This window comes from Gobius niger (genome assembly GCF_951799975.1).
Source record: "Gobius niger genome assembly, contig: SUPER_10_unloc_3, whole genome shotgun sequence".
Lineage (NCBI taxonomy): Eukaryota > Metazoa > Chordata > Actinopteri > Gobiiformes > Gobiidae > Gobius > Gobius niger.
In genome coordinates, this window is record NW_027639330.1 from 216,698 (window position 1) to 239,015 (window position 22,318).

The 22,318-nt window shown below is 43.4% G+C and overlaps 2 protein-coding genes across 2 annotated transcripts; both read left to right on the forward strand.

The window, feature by feature from the left end:
- Window positions 1-856: 856 nt before the first annotated feature.
- Window positions 857-3,126, forward strand: LOC306969807 (nuclear factor 7, ovary-like; the record flags this gene model as incomplete). Its single annotated transcript, XM_079583034.1, has 2 exons — window positions 857-1,291; window positions 2,161-3,126. The coding sequence occupies 2 exons, from the start codon at window positions 857-859 to the stop codon at window positions 3,124-3,126; spliced, it is 1,401 nt and encodes a 466-aa protein (XP_079439160.1).
- An 8,627-nt stretch (window positions 3,127-11,753) lies between these two features.
- On the forward strand, window positions 11,754-13,892 carry LOC306969808 (nuclear factor 7, ovary-like; the record flags this gene model as incomplete). Its single annotated transcript, XM_079583035.1, has 2 exons — window positions 11,754-12,197; window positions 12,927-13,892. Exons 1-2 carry the CDS (start codon window positions 11,760-11,762, stop codon window positions 13,890-13,892), a joined length of 1,404 nt encoding a protein of 467 aa, XP_079439161.1. The 5' UTR covers window positions 11,754-11,759.
- Between the last annotated feature and the right edge of the window lie 8,426 nt (window positions 13,893-22,318).

Sequence of the window (22,318 nt, forward strand, 5' to 3'; positions counted from 1 at the left end):
CCCGACCGCCACGCGATGTTGCAGAGACGTGTCAGCCAAGACAGTCCTACAACATCCAGAGACTTAAGGTACTCAGGGCGAATCTTATCCACCGCCGGGTGAAGCTCTTCCGGAGGTGGGAGTTGAAGACCCCACTGACAGAGGGATCCACCAGACGTTCCCAGCAGACCCTCACAACACGCTTGGGCCTGCCAGGTCTGACCGGCTTCCTCCCCTGCCAGCGGATCCAGCTCACCACCAGGTGGTGATCGGTTGACAGCTCAGCCCCTCTCTTCACCCGAGTGTCTGAGACTCGCGGCCGGAGGTCAGACGACACAACTACAAAGTCGATGCCTCGGACCAGTTTTTAGTAAAGTTAATGCCGATTTTTGTGGTTTTGACTTGAAGTGTTGTTTTTTAAACATTTGATTGGGCAATCCCTGCTTGATCTGCTTGTATGGACGGCGCACCACTGGTAAACACACACGTCCACAAAGACATTTTTTTTTTACATCAAATAGAGCTTTTAAAGAAATAGAATAGAGATTTTTTTTTGCTGCTTTGCTGTGCAATTGCAAGGCCGGGTAGCAGCGCCCCCTTACAGGCTGATGGCCCTCAAGCCAGCAGCCCTTCTGTGCTCCTCCAGAATGGACCTATGGCCAGTCCGCCCCGGGCCATATCGCCCTGGCCTAGACCAACCAACGGGAACATGGGCCTCATTTGCAAAGGAAATTAGTTTTGTGAAAAATAAGGGACTAACTGTTCTGTTTCCTGAAACCTTCTCCAGTGTTTCCTCTGAGTCACTACAGTCTGTGAGTGATAAACATCCATGAGCATCACCATCTTATCTTCTCTCTGTGGCTTCAGGTGGATCATCATGGCGTCCAGACTGGAGCAGGACCTGAGCTGTCCCATCTGCTGTGAGCTCTTCAGAGATCCTGTGGTTCTGAGCTGCAGCCACAGCTTCTGTAAGGTCTGTTTGGAGAACTGGTGGAAGGACAAACCCCAGAAGACCTGTCCAGTCTGTACCAGAAGGTCCTCAAGGGAGAATCCTCCACTGATGCTGGCCCTGAAGAACCTGGTGGAGACGTTCACAGAGGAGAGAAGACAAACATCTCCAGCACGGCCTGAGTGCAGTCTTCACTCTGAGAAGCTGCGGCTCTTCTGTGAGGACCATCAGGACCTGATATGCCTGGTCTGCAGAGACTCCAGGACTCACAAAGACCACAGCTTCAGACCCATCGAGGAGGCGGCTCAGGAGCTGAGAGAGCAGCTGAGGAGAGACCTCACACCTGTACAGGAGAACCTGAAGGTAAGAGACCTCACACCTGTACAGGAGAACCTGAAGGTAAGAGACCTCACACCTGTACAGGAGAACCTGAAGGTAAGAGACCTCACACCTGTACAGGAGAACCTGAAGGTAAGAGACCTCACACCTGTACAGGAGAACCTGAAGGTTAGAGACCTCACACCTGTACAGGAGAACCTGAAGGTTAGAGACCTCACACCTGTACAGGAGAACCTGAAGGTTAGAGACCTCACACCTGTACAGGAGAACCTGAAGGTAAGAGACCTCACACCTGTACAGGAGAACCTGAGGGTAAGAGACCTCACACCTGTACAGGAGAACCTGAAGGTAAGAGACCTCACACCTGTACAGGAGAACCTGAAGGTAAGAGACCTCACACCTGTACAGGAGAACCTGAAGGTCAGAGACCTCACACCTGTACAGGAGAACCTGACAGTAACTAACTCTAACTCTCTCTGATGTTTCCCCTCAGGTCCTGGTTCTTTCTAACTCTCTCTGATGTTTCTCCTCAGGTCCTGGTTCTTTCTAACTCTCTCTGATGTTTCTCCTCAGGTCCTGGTTCTTTCTAACTCTCTCTGATGTTTCTCCTCAGGTCCTGGCTCTTTCTAACTCTCTCTGATGTTTCTCCTCAGGTCCTGGTTCTTTCTAACTCTCTCTGATGTTTCTCCTCAGGTCCTGGTTCTTTCTAACTCTCTCTGATGTTTCTCCTCAGGTCCTGGTTCTTTCTAACTCTCTCTGATGTTTCTCCTCAGGTCCTGGTTCTTTCTAACTCTCTCTGATGTTTCTCCTCAGGTCCTGGTTCTTTCTAACTCTCTCTGATGTTTCTCCTCAGGTCCTGGTTCTTTCTAACTCTCTCTGATGTTTCTCCTCAGGTCCTGGCTCGGAGCAGAGCACAGTTGGAGTCTTCAGAGGCTCATATCACGGCCCAGGCCCGACGCGCTCAGACACAGATCAGAGCTCAGTTTGAGAAGCTGCACCAGTTCCTGAGGGAGGAGGAAGAGTCCAGGATGAAGGCTCTGAGGGAGGAAGAGGAGCAGAAGACTCAGAGGATGAAGGACATGATGGCGGCCGTGAGCAGAGACATGGAGGCCGTGTCCCAGAGCGTCTCAGAGACAGAGGAGCTGCTGAGAGCAGCAGACGCCTCCTTCCTGCTCCAGTACAAGACTGCAGCAAAGAGGCTGCAGCAGCGCCCCCTGGTGGAGGACATGGGACCAGGAGCTCTGATAGACCAGGCCAAACATCTGGGCAACCTGGGCTTCAACATCTGGAGGAACATGAAGAGCCTGGTGCAGTTCTACCCTGTGATTCTGGATCCAAACACTGCAGGACCTCGTATGATCCTGTCTGAAGATCTGAGCTCAGTGAGACGAGGAGAAGCTCAGGAGGTCCCACAGAATCCAGAGAGAAGAGAATGTTATGAGGTACTTGGATCTGAGAGGTTTGTCTCAGGGACTCACAGCTGGGACGTGGAGGTCGGGAAGAATAAGGTCTGGGAGGTGGGTGTGAGAGAGTTTGTTCAAGGAAGAGACGTCACTGAGGAGAGAAGGTGGTCCATATATTTCTATAAAGGTGAATACTTAACCTTTTCTTCCTCAGACCGAGGTAAACGTCTCTCAGTGAAGAAGAAGCCGCAGAGAGTCCGAGTGAAGCTGGACTTTGGCACAAAAACACTGACCTTCACTGACCCCGACACAAACACAGACCTCCACACAGACACAGGGTTCATCTCTGAGGGACTGAGACCAGATTTATCCACAGATCAAGATGTTCCTCTGAAGATCTTACCGAGGAACATCACTGTGACAGTAGAACCTACAGCTCTGTGTTTCTCTCCTTAACCCTCGTAGTTCCTTCACCTGATGACATCACGAGGCGGTGATCTGTCAGTGCTCAGATTGCCTCCAGATGATGTAAAAGTACTTTGTATATTCTGGGTGATTTGGATCTGAGTGGATGAAACGTTGTTGTTCTGCTCATTCTGTGACTTCTGTAATTACTGAAACCACTTCAATAAAAAACAACTTTCCATCAGCCACGTCTTTCATTTCCACCTTTTTTAAACCTTTACAGTTTCACTTCCTTGTTGGAAACTGTTGCCGTGACGACCGCGTTGAGTCAAAGCATAGAAATGACAGAAAAAGAAGAGAGAAAACCAGAGAAGCAACAAAAACACAATAAAAAAAGCCACACGAGTAAAGAAAACGTGACAAAAACACAAAACAAGAACAAACACTGACCTCTACTGGACACACTGAACCATTGCAGGAAAACTAAAGCAGGATCTTTCCTCACAGCGGAACATCAGGGTTTGAAATGCACCTACAATGTTAATCTCAGGCAAACACTTATGTTCCTCACGGTATATTTTCCTTGTGTTCCTTTACCCAAATCTAAAAGCTCTTTGACTGGAGTGCCACGCCTCCTTTAAAGCCGTACAATTGATACAAACAGATCTTTTTCCTCGAGTTTTATCACAGCTTTGACGTGTTTTTGTTGCTTTTTCATCACTTTTTTCCCCCATTTCTTTTTTGTGGCTTTTTCGTCTGGTTTTCAGTCCCCCCCCCCCCCCCCCCCCTGGTGGATAGTTTATGAACTGCAGGCAAAATTAACCCCTTAACTCCCACCTGAACCGAGCACATTTTCTCCAGCTTTACCCCAATCCAAAAGCTTCTGGAAAAAAGGTGTGAAAATAGCAACAAAACTGAGACGAAAACAATGATGAAAATGTGACAAAAGTGAGAAAACATTGACAAAAAATTTATAAAAAATTGACGAAAAAGTGACAAAAAAGTGACAAAAAAATTACAAAGAAATTACAAAAAAATTACAAAAAAATTACAAAAAAATTACAAAAATTGACAAAAAATGGACGAAAAATTGAGGAAAAAATGGACGAAAAGTGATAAAAATTTGACCAAAAAATGTGAATAATTTGATGAAAAAGTGACAAAAAATGGACCAACATTTGACAAAAAAATGTGAAAAATTTAACGAAAAATTGAGGAAAAAATGGACGAAAAAGTGATGAGAATTTGACAAAAAAGGCGAGTAATTTCACGAAAAAGTGACAAAAAAATTACAAAAAAATTACAAAAATTGAGAAAAAATGGACGAAAAATTGAGGAAAAAATGGACGAAAAGTGATAAAAATTTGACAAAAAAATGTGAATAATTTGATGAAAAAGTGACAAAAATGGACCAACATTTGACAAAAAAGTGTGAAAAATTTAAAAAAAAATTGAGGAAAAAATGGACGAAAAAGTTTTTTTACGAGAAGTTCTTTGATTTTTGGCCAAACTGGAGAAAATGTGCTAAAGGGGTTAAAAGGGCCTTAAAATAACACGTCGTTAAAGCTCAGTCTCGTTCTAGAAAAGCCTGAAACAGAATAATGACAGTGGGAGGAGAAAGTAAGTGCACCCTCTGGTCTAAACTGGTCACTAACTGTGTCTGAGCCTCATCAGAACCACAGGAAACATTAAACTAATAAAACCAAACAGCCAAACGATCAGGAGGAATCTCGGATCAGTCAGATTCAGGGGTTCACTTACTTATTCCACGCTGTCCTGTGAGCGTTTACACTCTGTAAACGTTGATTTGTTTATGTTCTGTGATTAACACGGGTTTAATGAACATTTGTGACATTTTAGTCCTCGATAATTCATCCCTGCGTTTTACTAAACCAGTGGTTCTCAACCTTTTGGCGGCGCAACCCCCATTTGAGCAGATAAAGGGATTCGTGACCCCCGCTCGGGCCACACCGTGAGGAATAGAAATATTAGCCGACATAATTCTTAACCTCTTAACTCCCGCCTGAACCGAGAGGATCTTTTTCCTCACGTCGTCACATCATTTTTCCATCATTTTTTTGTTGGGTTTTCAACTCATTTTAGTTTTTGTCACATTTTTGTCATTTTTTGATGGATTTTTGTCATATTTTTGTCATTTTTTTGTCACATTTTTGTCATTTTTTGTCACATTTTTGTCACTTTTTTGTCACATTTTTGTCACATTTTTGTCACATTTTTTTCACATTTTTTTCACATTTTTGTCACTTTTTTGTCACTTTTTTTTCACTTTTTTTTCACTTTTTTTTCACTTTTTTTCACATTTTTTTTCACATTTTTGTCACATTTTTTGTCACATTTTTGTCACTTTTTTTCCACTTTTTTTCACTTTTTTTTCACTTTTTTTTCACATTTCCATCATTGCTCTCAGCTTTTTTCACAGCTTTTTTTTCCAGAAGCTTTTGGATTGGGGTAAAGCCAAACTGGAGAAAATGTGGAATTAGACAAAAAAAGGTAGAAATTCTTTTTATGACCAAAGGAATGTTTTAAAACTGGGGACATGATCATTGGTTGACATTGGGGAGTTTGACACCACCGGCCGTGGCAGAACTTCTGAGTCTCAGAGAGAAAAGATGAGAATCCTGTGTGTGATCGGAGTCATCGTGTTACATTAGGTTCATCCTCTCACAGCACCGGGTCTGTCTCTTTCACCCCTTAACTCCCGCCTGAACCGAGCACCTTTCCTCCAGTCTGGCTTTACCCCAATCTAAAAGCTTCTGGGAAAAATCTGGGAAAATCGCAACAAAACTGAGACGAAAACATTGATGAAAAAGTGATGAAAAATTGATGAAAAAGTGGCAAAAATGTCACAAGAAATTGACAAAAAAATTACGAAAAAATTATGAAAAAATTACAAAAATGTGACAAAAATGTGATAAAAATTGAACAAAAAAAAAAAATAATGATAAAAAAATTGATTAAAAAATTACAAAAAAATTACAAAAAATGACCAAAGAAAAGACAAAAATGTGACAAAAAATGGACGAAAAAATGACAAAAATGTGACAAAAAATGAGTTGAATACCCAACAAAAAAAGGATGGATAAACAATGTGATGACGTGAGGAAAAAGATCCTCTTGGTTCAGGCGGGAGTTAAGAGGTTAAGAACCACAGCTGAGTCACTGGACACGCCCCCTCCAGAACAGGAAACAGGAAACAGGACTCTGCTCTCTCCACAACACTCTGAAGCCTCTGAAGACTCTGAAGACTCTGAAGCCTCTGAAGACTCTGTAGACTCTGAAGACTCTGAAGCCTCTGAAGCCTCTGTAGACTCTGAAGACTCTGAAGCCTCTGAAGACTCTGAAGACTCTGTAGACTCTGAAGCCTCTGAAGACTCTGTAGACTCTGTAGACTCTGAAGCCTCTGAAGCCTCTGAAGCCTCTGAAGACTCTGAAGACTCTGAAGACTCTGAAGCCTCTGAAGCCTCTGAAGACTCTGTAGACTCTGAAGACTCTGAAGCCTCTGAAGACTCTGTAGACTCTGAAGACTCTGAAGCCTCTGAAGCCTCTGTAGACTCTGAAGACTCTGAAGCCTCTGAAGCCTCTGTAGACTCTGAAGACTCTGAAGACTCTGAAGACTCTGTAGACTCTGAAGCCTCTGAAGACTCTGTAGACTCTGTAGACTCTGAAGCCTCTGAAGCCTCTGAAGCCTCTGAAGACTCTGAAGACTCTGAAGACTCTGAAGCCTCTGAAGCCTCTGAAGACTCTGTAGACTCTGTAGACTCTGAAGCCTCTGTAGACTCTGAAGCCTCTGAAGCCTCTGTAGACTCTGAAGACTCTGAAGACTCTGAAGCCTCTGAAGACTCTGAAGACTCTGAAGACTCTGAAGCCTCTGTAGACTCTGAAGACTCTGAAGACTCTGAAGCCTCTGAAGACTCTGAAGACTCTGAAGCCTCTGAAGCCTCTGAAGACTCTGAAGACTCTGAAGACTCTGAAGCCTCTGTAGACTCTGAAGACTCTGAAGACTCTGAAGACTCTGAAGCCTCTGAAGCCTCTGTAGACTCTGAAGACTCTGAAGCCTCTGAAGCCTCTGTAGACTCTGAAGACTCTGAAGACTCTGAAGCCTCTGTAGACTCTGAAGCCTCTGAAGCCTCTGTAGACTCTGAAGACTCTGAAGCCTCTGAAGACTCTGTAGACTCTGAAGACTCTGAAGACTCTGTAGACTCTGAAGCCTCTGAAGACTCTGAAGCCTCTGAAGCCTCTGAAGACTCTGAAGCCTCTGAAGACTCTGAAGCCTCTGAAGCCTCTGAAGACTCTGCAGACCCTGAAGCCTCTGAAGACTCTGTAGAGAAGACTGAAGAGGCGGCGACTGGACTGAGGTGAGTCCAGAGTGTGTTTGAATAAAGCTGGAACAGGGAAGGGCATGTGAGGCAGAGCAGCTCACGTCAGAGTGAAGTTACTTTGAAAGAACATGTAAAGACATTATCTTTCAAAAATATGCTAGCGAAGTATCATAACTACTATTACATTCTGAGACAGGCACACACTTGTGTTTTTGTGTGTATTTGCCTGGATATGAATATGAAAATATAAAGAAAGTTAAGCATTATTTTGGTTTGACAACAGTAAGTTTTAGTGCGTTTGGAAATCATTTTGTGTGAAAGTGAGGTCAGCTTGTTAGTTCAAGTTTACATGATAATGGACAAAACACATGTTTCCAATATGTTCATGGATTACATATACGTATGTATATATGTATACATATACGTATGTATACTTCAAGGATGTATACAGGTCTTTTTTCTCTCCCTTTCCCTGTCAGTCTTAAGTGAGTGACTTTGGACAGATAGTTTCTGTTTCCACACGGTTATACGGAGCTTGTACATTGGGTATAGTTGGTATAGCAGGACTGAGCGATATTATATATATTTTTGTGTGATCAGAACAAAAGAGAGATGTGCCTTGGCATAACTCTTATGTACCATATGGTGTATTTATTTATTTACGACTGTAAATGATAAATCCTTTATTTTTATTTTTTGGTAACTGTAAATGATGAAATTCTTTGACATTTTGTACGATCATAAACAATGTATAACTTGAATGAGAGATAAGGGGCAGGTTTACTATAAGTTCTTGAACTTCTTCCTACTCCTTTTGAGCACAAAGTCTTGTTTTGTATTTTTTCTTTCTGTAAAATGTTGACATACTTTTTCTGCTCAAATGAATAAATAAATGAAATCAGTAAAAAGTAAAGTGAAATAAATCCTGTGAGTAACTGTTTGCGTTAAAGTCTGACTTATGTTCCAGTCGTGAAAACAAACAAACTTGTATAAAGTGAAAATCTTAACATTCCAAATAAAATACAGTAAAAATGTATTAAAGATAAATATTTCTGAAATAAAGGACGAGACACAAACTTCATTGATTAAAGATCGACATGAAGCTGTAACTTTAACTTTCACTCACAGTGGACTTTTACTCAGTCATGAACTGAATACTGGAATAAGGACAGTCTATCAACAACAACAACAACAACAACAACAACAACAACAACAACAACTTAGTATAAGTCCGTACGAGTCTAAAACTGTGGCTTTTGTGAATAAAGGGGGAAATTTTGACGAAAATTGACGAATTTCAGGAGAAGCTCTGAGTCCAACATGCTGCCAGGCAAAGAACCCTGGCTATTTTCACGGAGGATGGGCGGGCCACTTACAAGCCACTTACAAGCCAAGTTAAAGGCCTTGTTGGCGATAGCGGCTGCGTGTGCACACCATCAGGTCCAGGTGGGGAATGTGCACGCGCGCCGGATTGGGTCCGTTCCAATCCGACAAAGTCTGTGAAAGATCTGAGGCTGTGAAATTTGCTGAAAATGGCCTCTCAGTTGCGGCCTTGTCATGACCACGCCCAATAATAAATGTACTTGATGATTTTGAAAGCCACATGGGTTTGGGACATGTTGGCCAAAATTGGAGGCTTTCCATTGAAAACTCGGGGATCAGGGGCCAGAAGTTCAAGAGGTACGATTTTGAAGGTTTGAGGTTCGGGCCAAGATGGCCGACTTCCTGTAGCATTTAGGGCGGGGTCGTAATATCATTTTTGACATGTCCTGACGTGGTCTATGTCCCTGGCCAATGTCACTTTTGTACCATGACTTTTTTTGCGACTGCTCCTCCATTGGGTCAATGTAAACTGCCTGTTTGAGGGGGCGCCACAGAGCAAACTTTTATTATTTTCTCTCGCGAACCCCACCCAAAATTAGAGCTTGTGGAGCACTATGCTTTGACCCCTGTTACTTGTGTATTGTTCATGTTTGCTACGGCAATTCTTGCGTTTTCGTCCCCCGTTATCGATATTAATTAGTCCCTCGCGGGACACTGCGTGTCCGTTGCTCTGACCTAATAATAATAATTATAATAATTATAATAAATACAGATATAAATCTGAACATGTTGCTGAGCATTACTGATATAAAACAGAAACAAAAAGTATTGCAAGTTTTCTGTCATTTGAAGTTTTCATTTAAAAATAGAAACTTTTGCAATGGCTTAGGAATAGTATTGCTAAGTAGTGCTTTTATTGTGAAAATCCCCATTTAGTTACATAATAGTGCTTTTATTGTGAAAATCCCCATTTAGTCACATAATAGTGCTTTTATTGTGAAAATCCCCATTTAGTCACATAATAGTGCTTTTATTGTGAAAACCCCTATTTAGTTACATAATCGTGCTTTTATTGTGAAAACCCCTATTTGGTTACATAATAGTGCTTTTATTGTGAAAATCCTGATTTAGTTGCATAATCGTGCTTTTATTGTGAAAATCCCCATTTAGTTACATAATAGTGCTTTTATTGTGAAAATCCCCATATTTTTGCATAATCGTGCTTTTATTGTGAAAATCCCCATTTAGTTACATAGTAGTGCTTTTATTGTGAAAATCCCCATATTTTTGCATAATCGTGCTTTTATTGTGAAAATCCCCATTTAGTTACATAATAGTGCTTTTATTGTGAAGATCCCCATTTAGTTACATAATCGTGCTTTTATTGTGAAAACCCCTATTTAGTCACATAATAGTGCTTTTATTGTGAAAATCCCCATTTAGTCACATAATAGTGCTTTTATTGTGAAAACCCCTATTTAGTCACATAATAGTGCTTTTATTGTGAAAATCCCCATTTAGTCACATAATCGTGCTTTTATTGTGAAAACCCCTATTTAGTTACATAATAGTGCTTTTATTGTGAAAATCCCCATTTAGTTGCATAATTGTGCTTTTATTGTGAAAATCCCCATTTAGTTACATAATAGTGCTTTTATTGTGAAAATCCCCATATTTTTGCATAATCGTGCTTTTATTGTGAAAATCCCCATTTAGTTACATAATAGTGCTTTTATTGTGAAAATCCCCATATTTTTGCATAATCGTGCTTTTATTGTGAAAATCCCCATTTAGTTACATAATAGTGCTTTTATTGTGAAAATCCCCATTTAGTTACATAATCGTGCTTTTATTGTGAAAATCCCCATATTTTTGCATAATCGTGCTTTTATTGTGAAAATCCCCATTTAGTTACATAATAGTGCTTTTATTGTGAAAATCCCCATATTTTTGCATAATCGTGCTTTTATTGTGAAAATCCCCATTTAGTTACATAATAGTGCTTTTATTGTGAAAATCCCCATTTAGTCACATAATAGTGCTTTTATTGTAGAAATCCCTAATAAATGCATTATAGTGCTCTACAGAGATTAATAAAGGATAACTTAACTTTTATTGTGAAAATCCCTATTTTGTCGCAGAAATCGCTGATAGACTTAACTGTATCAGAAGTCCTAAAATGAATGGGCAGAATTCCCCACACAAATGAATGGGCAGAATTCCCCATACAAATGAATGGGCAGAATTCCCCATACAAATGAATAGGCAGAATTCCCCATACAAATGAATGGACAGAATTCCCCATACAAATGAATGGGCAGAATTCCCCATACAAATGAATGGGTAGAATTCCCCATACAAATGAATGGGCAGAATTCAAAAACTGGGAAATTACAGAAGGGGGAATTTTCCTGAATACGGATAAGTTGCGGGAGCTGAACATTTTAAGAGATAAATCACATGAAAAACAATTATTCAATCATTAAGACGTTTTATGAACATTTTTTGATATTTTCAGGAATAAAATCTAAAAATCCAAAGAGGAAAAACCAAGCGACAGGCCCCGCCCCCAAAGAGGAAAAACCAAGCGACAGGCCCCGCCCCCAAAGAGGAAAAACCAAGCGACAGGCCCCGCCCCCAAAGAGGAAAAACCAAGCGACAGGCCCCGCCCCCAATGAGGAAAAACCAGGCGACAGGCCCCGCCCCCAAAGAGGAAAAACAAACTGAGCCAAAGATCTAAACGTCCAAACAAAGCGACAGGAGAAGAACCATCTCTGTTCACGTCACTTTAGGATTGACCCTTCTCTGTTCACGTCCCGCTCTCTCAGTCTCTACAACTTTATACATTTTTATTTCATTATTTATTCACAGATTTAGGAAAATTCAAAACAAAACCATCAGATTTAGGATTTATTTCCCTCTGAGTCTGAACTCTGTGTTTGTTTGTTTTTGTGGTTTGAGTTTCTTAGATTCTCGGTTCCATAAATGTGCTCCTCTGTCTGTGGCTTCAGGTGGATCATCATGGCGTCCAGACTGGAGCAGGACCTGAGCTGTCCCATCTGCTGTGAGCTCTTCAGAGATCCTGTGGTTCTGAGCTGCAGCCACAGCTTCTGTAAGGTCTGTTTGGAGAACTGGTGGAAGGACAAACCCCTGAAGACCTGTCCAGTCTGTAAGAGCAAGATCTCCATGGATCCATCACTGAGCCTCACCCTGAAGAACCTGGTGGAGACGTTCACAGAGGAGAGAAGGCAAACATCTCCATCTCCAGCACAGCCTGAGTGCAGTCTTCACTCTGAGAAGCTGCGGCTCTTCTGTGAGGACCATCAGGACCTGATCTGCCTGGTCTGCAGAGACTCCAGGACTCACAAAGACCACAGCTTCAGACCCATCGAGGAGGCGGCTCAGGAGCTGAGAGAGCAGCTGAGGAGAGACCTCACACCTGTACAGGAGAACCTGAAGGTAAGAGACCTCACACCTGTACAGGAGAACCTGAGGGTAAGAGACCTCACACCTGTACAGGAGAACCTGAAGGTAAGAGACCTCACACCTGTACAGGAGAACCTGAAGGTTAGAGACCTCACACCTGTACAGGAGAACCTGAAGGTAAGAGACCTCACACCTGTACAGGAGAACCTGAAGGTTAGAGACCTCACACCTGTACAGGAGAACCTGAAGGTAAGAGACCTCACACCTGTACAGGAGAACCTGAAGGTAACTAAGTCTAACTCTCTCTGATGTTTCTCCTCAGGTCCTGGTTCTTTCTAACTCTCTCTGATGTTTCTCCTCAGGTCCTGGTTCTTTCTAACTCTCTCTGATGTTTCTCCTCAGGTCCTGGTTCTTTCTAACTCTCTCTGATGTTTCTCCTCAGGTCCTGGTTCTTTCTAACTCTCTCTGATGTTTCTCCTCAGGTCCTGGTTCTTTCTAACTCTCTCTGATGTTTCTCCTCAGGTCCTGGTTCTTTCTAACTCTCTCTGATGTTTCTCCTCAGGTCCTGGTTCTTTCTAACTCTCTCTGATGTTTCTCCTCAGGTCCTGGTTCTTTCTAACTCTCTCTGATGTTTCTCCTCAGGTCCTGGTTCTTTCTAACTCTCTCTGATGTTTCTCCTCAGGTCCTGGTTCTTTCTAACTCTCTCTGATGTTTCTCCTCAGGTCCTGGTTCTTTCTAACTCTCTCTGATGTTTCTCCTCAGGTCCTGGCTCGGAGCAGAGCACAGTTGGAGTCTTCAGAGGCTCATATCACGGCCCAGGCCCGACGCGCTCAGACACAGATCAGAGCTCAGTTTGAGAAGCTGCACCAGTTCCTGAGGGAGGAGGAAGAGTCCAGGATGAAGGCTCTGAGGGAGGAAGAGGAGCAGAAGACTCAGAGGATGAAGGACATGATGGCGGCCGTGAGCAGAGACATGGAGGCCGTGTCCCAGAGCGTCTCAGAGACAGAGGAGCTGCTGAGAGCAGCAGACGCCTCCTTCCTGCTCCAGTACAAGACTGCAGCAAAGAGGCTGCAGCAGCGCCCCCTGGTGGAGGACATGGGACCAGGAGCTCTGATAGACCAGGCCAAACATCTGGGCAACCTGGGCTTCAACATCTGGAGGAACATGAAGAGCCTGGTGCAGTTCTACCCTGTGATTCTGGATCCAAACACTGCAGGACCTCGTGTGATCCTGTCTGAAGATCTGAGCTCAGTGAGAGGAGGAGAAGCTCAGGAGGTCCCACAGAATCCAGAGAGAAGAGATTTTAACGAGGTACTTGGATCTGAGAAGTTTGTCTCAGGGACTCACAGCTGGGACGTGGAGGTCGGGGAGAATCAGTACTGGTTTGTGGGTGTGAGAGAGTTTGTTCAGAGAAGAGGGAACCCTGAGGAGAGAGTTTGGTTCATACGTTTCTATTATGGTGATTACTCAGCCTGTTCTCCCTCAGTCCCAGATAAACGTCTCTCAGTGAAGAAGAATCTGCAGAGAGTCCGAGTGAAGCTGGACTTTGACACAAAAACACTGACTTTCACTGACCCCGACACAAACACAGACCTCCACACAGTCACAGGGTTCATCTCTGAGGGACTGACTCCATTTTTAATCACACTTGAGGATGTTCCTCTGAAGATCTTACCGAGGAACATCACTGTGACAGTAGAACCTACAGCTCAGTGTTTCTCTCCTTAACCCTCGTAGTTCCTTCACCTGATGACATCACGAGGTGGTGATCTGTCAGTGCTCAGATTGCCTCCAGATGATGTAAAAGTACTTTGTATATTCTGGGTGATTTGGATCTGAGTGGATGAAACGTTGTTGTTCTGCTCATTCTGTGACTTCTGTAATTACTGAAACCACTTCAATAAAAAACAACTTTCCATCAGCCACGTCTTTCATTTCCACCTTTTTAAACCTTTACAGTTTCACTTCCTTGTTGGAAACAGTTGCCGTGACGACCGCGTTGAGTCAAAGAAATGACAGAAAGGCCTCAGTACAGACGACACACGTTATGTTCATGTGATGTTTTTTCACTCAAATATTTCCTTTCATTTTACTCAAAGTCATGTTTTTGTGACTGAAACTAAAGTTGTTCCTGAGACTAAAATGTGACTAAAGTCAAAGAAAGTCAAATGATCCAAAGTGAGTTTGAAAAAGCCTCAGATGATTCAGATTCTCTGAGCTTTGTTCATGTGGAGAAACAGGAATAAATATGATTCTAATAAACGTTAGAAACACGAGACTCAAACACAGGAGAAATATTTCACTCAAACTAAACTCAAACACTGATCCAAAACAAGTCTGTGGCAGAAAAGAAAAGTCACAAAGCTGTGCTTTTATTGTGAAGGCAGGAAGTCCTTCCTCTCGGCCAACGTCACCTCAGACGCAGAAAACTGTGAACTCTGAGACGGCAAAAAGTGCCCGACTAAAAACAAGGAAAAACATCTTGTTTTAAGGAAAAACTTCTGCCAATGAGGTCAGAGTTTTTACTTGCTAAGAATTCTTATTTGGAGAATATTTTTCTCATCATAAAACAAGAAAGAAACACTAAATTTAAGCAAATAAAGCTGGAATTAAGCAAAATGTCCTCAGAAAATAGAGTAATTTAAGGAAAACATTCTTATTTAGTGAAAAATTGTGGATATTTCACTTAAATGTTGCTTGATTTAAGCAAAATGTTGTTAATAAATCCTAATATTTATTGCCTGGAGACCCGCCTCCATGATGTGGAGCCAGGCTGATGGTCAGAATCACCTATTGTACATGTTTTTAGTGGCAGACACGGGGAGAACATGCTCCACACAGAAAGGCCCCGTCCTGGTGGGAATCGAACCCGGGACCTTCGAGCTGTGAAGCTGAGGCTCTAACCGCTGTGCCACCGAGCCGCCCACTTTATAGAATGGAATGTTTTATCTGTGAGAAGCAGTTCTTACATTAAGAGTTTTGATCTGAGTTTTTCTTAAAATAAGAACAAATATTCTTTGTCTAAAACTGAAGAAGATTCAAAAAGTTTTTCTTTCTTGTTACAAGAAAAATTCTCATGTTTTTAGCAAATTTATCTGAACAAGAAATGGACAGATTTTATTTCCTAAAATAAGATTTTTTTTTTCTCAAGAAAACTTTGCTCAGTGAAACATTATTACAAAAGTAATAATGTGAAAAATCAGAACTTATTTCTTAAAGACATTGTTTACTTGCTTAGAATCCACTTTTTGCAGTGAAACATGGATTCTCCCGGTAATGACGACATATTAGAGGAAACGACCACACAGAAAATGGCCGACAGTTGCCATAGTTACCGTCATGGCCGCCTCAGTTTGAAACTCTCCTCCTCGTCCTGGAGGTTTGTGTTATTTTCTGAGGACAAAGTGTGAGGATTGTTCCGGATCAGTTTTCAGGCTGTAATTGTCCGACACAGACAGCAGGGGGCAGCCTTCACACCCACATCTGCTCATACGTGTTCTGTTTGAAGTCACGCGTGTTTTCTCTTCATCATTTTCCCTCTTCCTGTTTGAATGGACTCGTTTAGATGAAGAGTCAAAACTGCAGCGACACAAACGAAGGTGAATCAGTCTCTCACACGGGTCACGGGTCACGGGTCACGGGTCACGGGTCACGGGTCACGGGTCACGGGTCACGGGTCACGGGTCACGGGTCAGTCTGGACCAAATCAGCGTAAATGTGACACTTCCACAAATACACATTAACCTCTGACCCCCCGCCTTCACCCAGAGCATTTTCTCCAGTTCGGCTTTGCCCAAATCTAAAAGCTTCTTGACTGGAGAGCAACACTGTGAGGAATCATTTGAAAGCTAAGATCTAGAAAAGTCACGGTAACTTTTTGTCACGTTGTCGCTGCATTTTTGTCATGTTTTTGTCTCTTGTTTTTCAGGGTTTTTTTCATGTTGTTTTTTCGTCGCTTTGTCGTCACGTTTTCGTCACATTTTGTTGTGTTTTTGCCGCTTTTTTGTTGCTTTTCCAGCACATTTTTGTTTTCGGAGGCTTTTCTTTTAACCCCTTAACTCCCGCCTGAACCGAGAGCATTTTCTCCAGTTTGGCTTTACCCCAATCCAAAAGCTCCTGGACAAAAGCTGTGGAAATAGCAACAAAACTGAGACGAAAACAATGATGGAAATGTGAGAAAAAAGTGACGAAAAATTGATGAAAATGTAGCAAAAATGTCACAAGAAATTGACAAAAAAATGTCAAAAATGTGACAAAAAATGAAAAAAAAATGTGACAAAAAATTGAAAAAAAAGGAAAAAAATGTGACAAAAAATGTGACAAAAAATTGGAAAAAAAAGGAAAAAAATTGTGAAAAGAAATTGAATTTTTTTTTTTTGAATGACCGAAATTTGATAAAAAATGTGACAAAAAAAATGAAAAACATTTACGAAAACATTTACAAAAAAAATTCAAAAATGTGGCCAAAAAAATTACAAAAATTCGACAAAATATTGCAAAAAAAATCACAAAAAAATTACGAAAATGTGCCAAAAAAAAAAAAATCACTAAAATTTGACCAAAAAAATATGATTAAAAATTGACGGAAAAATGACAAAAAAGTTACAAAAATGAGTTGAATCCCCGACAAAAAAATGCTGGAAAAACAATCTGATGACGTGAGGAAAAAGATCCTCTCGGTTCAGGCGGGAGTTAAGAGGTTAAGCTGTTAGATTTGGGTAAAGTGAGAGGCCAGACTGGTGGTCCTCCTGTGCTCTTCCAGGACGGACATGTGGCCCGTCCGCCCCTGCTGCTGCTCAGGATCAAGAAGACCTGAAACAAAGGGAGACGGAGCAGCTTCACCTTCACACATGAGACCATCTGACCTTCAGGCCGTCCACGTGATGGTCCGTCCCGTCTGGAGCTTCTGTGGTTGGAATGGAATGGTCTGTGTGATGACCTGGAGAACGAGCTGAAGAACCGAGCCCGACACAAAGGTCCAACACCAGGCAGATGTTCAGAGGGTTTTATTCAGACCTTTGCTCCAATCACAAAGCCTTCTCTGTTCATGTAAACGCTTATTTCTGTACAAAACATCCCCCAAAACAAAAGAGCAGAGGCCCCTCCCCCCCAGAGGCCCCTCCCCCCCACAGCCAGAGGCCCCTCCCCCCCACAGCCAAAGGAAAAGCCCGTATGTACAGCACAAACCCATGAACAAAGTCTTTATTGCTGATTCCCAAACGTGTGAAAGAGAAAAGACCTGAGCGGCTCCTCAGACTGTACAACGCTTTACAAACACATTCACCAACGAGTCATTCTGAAGAGGCTCCGCCCACCACGCCACGGACACACTCTGCGTTCACGCCCGTCGGAAACAGCAGCTCAGAGGTTCTGCCTTTAGAAGCATCACGTGATCCAGGAGGGGGCGCTGTGAGGCCGTCTGACTGAACACACCGGTTTAACCTGTTAAGGACCACCTGCTCTGATGTCCTCTCGCCGGCTAAATGAAACAGTCCCCTCTCCATATTAACATTACTGTTATTGTTATTGTCTTATGTGAACCGTCATAGGAATCAGGACAAGAAGCAGCTTCTTTGTACATTTAGACTTTGTGACAAAAACATGTAAAAAGGTTCTTTAGTTAGAAAATTAATACAAATATAGCTTTTTTATATCTCGAAAATTACACATAAACTTAAATATCTTTCCTGAAAATACACTTCACAGCACAGACTCCAAACTGAGCACAGTGTTAACCTTACAGGTGCTCAGCATGTGTGCACAATCTCAGAAGTCCAGGTCCAAGTGTGTTGGATTTGTAAACTTTTTGGTGCTATATCTCATTAGCATCGTGCACAAACCAAAGTGCCAAATGTGATAAAAGCAAAAATATTTTCACAAATGTGTCAAACAAAGTGCAGCAGCAACAACTAACCTCCCAAACATGGACTAAATCACAGCAAAATGAAGTGGGTTATTTCTTTTCCATATTTATCTCAGTGCACAAAGGTGCGTCAGTCACACCTTCCCCCGAAACAAAATGGCCGCCTTGTTTACTCAGAAAAGCTTTTACACGTCTTCATTCACTGTGATCTGGAGACAATGGACGTCGACACAGATGCACCACTGTCACCTGGGAAATCAACAAGTCTGTGCTAAATGCTAATGTGGCTAACGTGTGGCTAACATGTGGATAATATATGGCTAACGTGTGGCTAATATATGGCTAACGTGTGGCTAACATGTGGCTAACATGAGGCTAACATGAGACTAACATGTGGCTAACATATGGCTAACATGAGGCTAACATGTGGCTAACATGAGACTAACATGTGGCTAACATGTGGCTAACATGAGGCTAACATATGGCTAACATGAGGCTAACATGTGGCTAACATGTGGCTAACATGAGACTAACATGTGGCTAACATATGGCTAACATGGGGCTAACATGTGGCTAACATGAGGCTAACATGTGGCTAACATATGGCTAACATGGGGCTAACATGTGGCTAACATATGGCTAACATGGGGCTAACATGTGACTAACATATGGCTAACATGGGGCTAACATGTGGCTAACATGTGGCTAACATGTGGCTAACATGTGGCTAACATGAGGCTAACGTGTGGCTAACGTGTGGCTAACGTGTGGCTAACATGAGGCTAACGTGTGGCTAACGTGTGGCTAACATGAGACTAACATGTGGCTAACATGGGGCTAACATGTGGCTAACATGAGGCTAACGTGTGGCTAACGTGTGGCTAACATGAGGCTAACGTGTGGCTAACGTGTGGCTAACATGAGACTAACATGTGGCTAACATATGGCTAACATGTGGCTAACGTGTGGCTAACATGTGGCTAACATGTGGCTAACATGAGGCTAACGTGTGGCTAACGTGTGGCTAACATGAGGCTAACGTGTGGCTAACGTGTGGCTAACATGTGGCTAACATGAGGCTAACATGAGGCTAACGTGTGGCTAACATGAGGCTAACGTGTGGCTAACATGAGGCTAACATGAGGCTAACGTGTGGCTAACATATGGCTAACATGTGGTTAACATGTGGCTAATATGAGGCTAACATGAGGCTAACGTGTGGCTAACGTGTGGCCAACATGAGGCTAACGTGTGGCTAACGTGTGGCTAACATGTGGCTAACATGAGGCTAACATGAGGCTAACGTGTGGCTAACATGAGGCTAACATGAGGCTAACGTGTGGCTAACATGAGGCTAATATGAAGCTAACGTGTGGCTAACATATGGCTAACATGTGGTTAACATGTGGCTAACATGAGGCTAACGTGTGGCTAACATGAGGCTAACGTGTGGCTAACATGAGGCTAACGTGTGGCTAACGTGTGGCTAACATATGGCTAACATGTGGCTAACATGAGGCTAACGTGTGGCTAACATGAGGCTAACGTGTGGCTAACATGAGGCTAACGTGTGGCTAACATGAGGCTAACATGTGGCTAACGTGTGGCTAACGTGTGGCTAACGTGTGGCTAACATGTGGCTAACACTGAGCACTGCCAGCACAAATATCAGTGGATTTCTTTGGAAACGGCTCATTTTGAAGAGAATAGTCGTTAGGATTAAGGGAACAGAACTGGAATTGACAAAAAGTTTGTTTACAAGAAGATTTTCTCATTTGTGGAGTATTTTTAGGTAATTTCTGACCGTGAAAATTGAAAATAATGAGCCAAATTTTCCAAAAAGAGAATTTTGTTGAAATTTTTGTTACATTAAATTTTACTTGAGTATTTTGGACCAAAAAAATCCAGTCGACCTATGATTGGACCACAGATAATTTAATATGGAAAAGAAATGCTTCATTTTAATGCTCGATTTTCAGGTTTTTTTTATTTTTCTGTCCTTAATTAATGCTTTGATTTAAGTGATGATGTTCCATGACTGGAATAGATGTTTTGGGGAGAAGCGCCTGTTTAAAAATCTGTGCCACATGTTTATATTGGTCGAAATATAATTTGCCTAAATACTGTATGAAAGTAAATGGACCTGGAGTCAGTCCCGGATCAGGGACGGTCCTGAACAGGTTAAACCTCATCACATTTATTACACTTCATAACACTTTAGTAAAAGCACATTTAGAAGCTTCTCTTTCTGTTCGGAGCCAGTGAGAAACTCTTTACGACAGAGTTTGTTTTTCAGACGGACGTGAACGCAGCGTCACTGGAACCAAACGCAGAAAAAACAAGTTTAATATTCATAATAATCATCATCTGTACAGCACTGCAGCCTCCGAAGCACAGGAAACGCTCGCCGCCTTCACAATAAAGGTCAGACCCTCCACTATAAGAGCTCAGACCCTCCACAATAAGAGCCCAGACCCTCCACAATAAGAGCTCAGACCCTCCACTATAAGAGCTCAGACCCTCCACTATAAGAGCTCAGACCCTCCACTATAAGAGCTCAGACCCTCCACAATAAGAGCCCAGACCCTCCACTATAAGAGCCCGGACCCTCCACAATAAGAGCTCAGACCCTCCACTATAAGAGCCCAGACCCTCCACAATAAGAGCTCAGACCCTCCACTATAAGAGCTCAGACCCTCCACAATAAGAGCTCAGACCCTCCACTATAAGAGCTCAGACCCTCCACTATAAGAGCTCAGACCCTCCACAATAAGAGCTCAGACCCTCCACAATAAGAGCTCAGACCCTCCACTATAAGAGCTCAAACCCTCCACTATAAGAGCTCAGACCCTCCACTATAAGAGCCCAGACCCTCCACAATAAGAGCTCAGACCCTCCACTATTTAATTTTTAATTTAACGCTCTGGTCAATTTCACTCTTTGAACCTGAGCTTTAGGGGCTGGGCTTTAGGGGCGGAGCTTTAGGGGCGGAGCTTTAGCGGCTGGGCTTTAGGGGCGGAGCGTTAGGGGCGGGGCTTTAGGGGCGGGGCTTTAGGGGCGGACCTTTAGGGGCTGGGCTTTAGGGGCGGAGCTTTAGGGGCAGGGCTTTAGGGGCGGAGCTTTAGGGGCGTGACCCGTGAAGCGGCGAGCGTTTCCACAAGTGCTTCACCTTTAACCTCTGGATGGGCTTCCTGATTGGTGGCTTTAAAAAGAGTCCCGACCGCTCTGGCCCCGCCTCCTGGCAGGACGCCGTACCCGTGTTTTATTGTGAAAGTCCACACAAAGCAAAAGTGTAAAATAAGACAGTCCTCTCTGTACAAACTCTGAAACCGGACGTGTCTTAATACGAATAAGTTAAAGTTGAATCACAAAATACTATGTTTGTTCTGCTTTAGAAAATCTCCGTCTCCGTTAAATATCTGTGTTCGACCCGCCAGAAAAACCCAAAGAAAATGTACAAAGTTCCTCCTCAAAAGTCCTGCGAGCCTCGTTCCCCACAGTCTGTTTCTGTCCCGATCCGAGTGTCAGAGTCGCCTCCGAACCCACAGTCTGTTTCTGTCCCGATCCGAGTGTCAGAGTCGCCTCCGAACCCACAGTCTGTTTCTGTCCCGATCCGAGCGTCAGAGTCGCCTCCAAACCCACAGTCTGTTTCTGTCCCGATCCGAGCGTCAGAGTCGCCTCCGAACCCACAGTCTGTTTCTGTCCCGATCCGAGTGTCAGAGTCGCCTCCGAACCCACAGTCTGTTTCTGTCCCGATCCGAGCGTCAGAGTCGCCTCCGAACCCACAGTCTGTTTCTGTCCCGATCCGAGCGTCAGAGTCGCCTCCAAACCCACAGTCTGTTTCTGTCCCGATCCGAGTGTCAGAGTCGCCTCCGAACCCACAGTCTGTTTCTGTCCCGATCCGAGCGTCAGAGTCGCCTCCGAACCCACAGTCTGTTTCTGTCCCGATCCGAGTGTCAGAGTCGCCTCCAAACCCACAGTCTGTTTCTGTCCCGATCCGAGCGTCAGAGTCGCCTCCGAACCCACAGTCTGTTTCTGTCCCGATCCGAGTGTCCGAGTCGCCTCCGAACCCACAGTCTGTTTCTGTCCCGATCCGAGTGTCAGAGTCGCCTCCGAACCCACAGTCTGTTTCTGTCCCGATCCGAGTGTCAGAGTCGCCTCCGAACCCACAGTCTGTTTCTGTCCCGATCCGAGTGTCAGAGTCGCCTCCGAACCCACAGTCTGTTTCTGTCCCGATCCGAGAGTCAGAGTCGCCTCCAAACCCACAGTCTGTTTCTGTCCCGATCCGAGC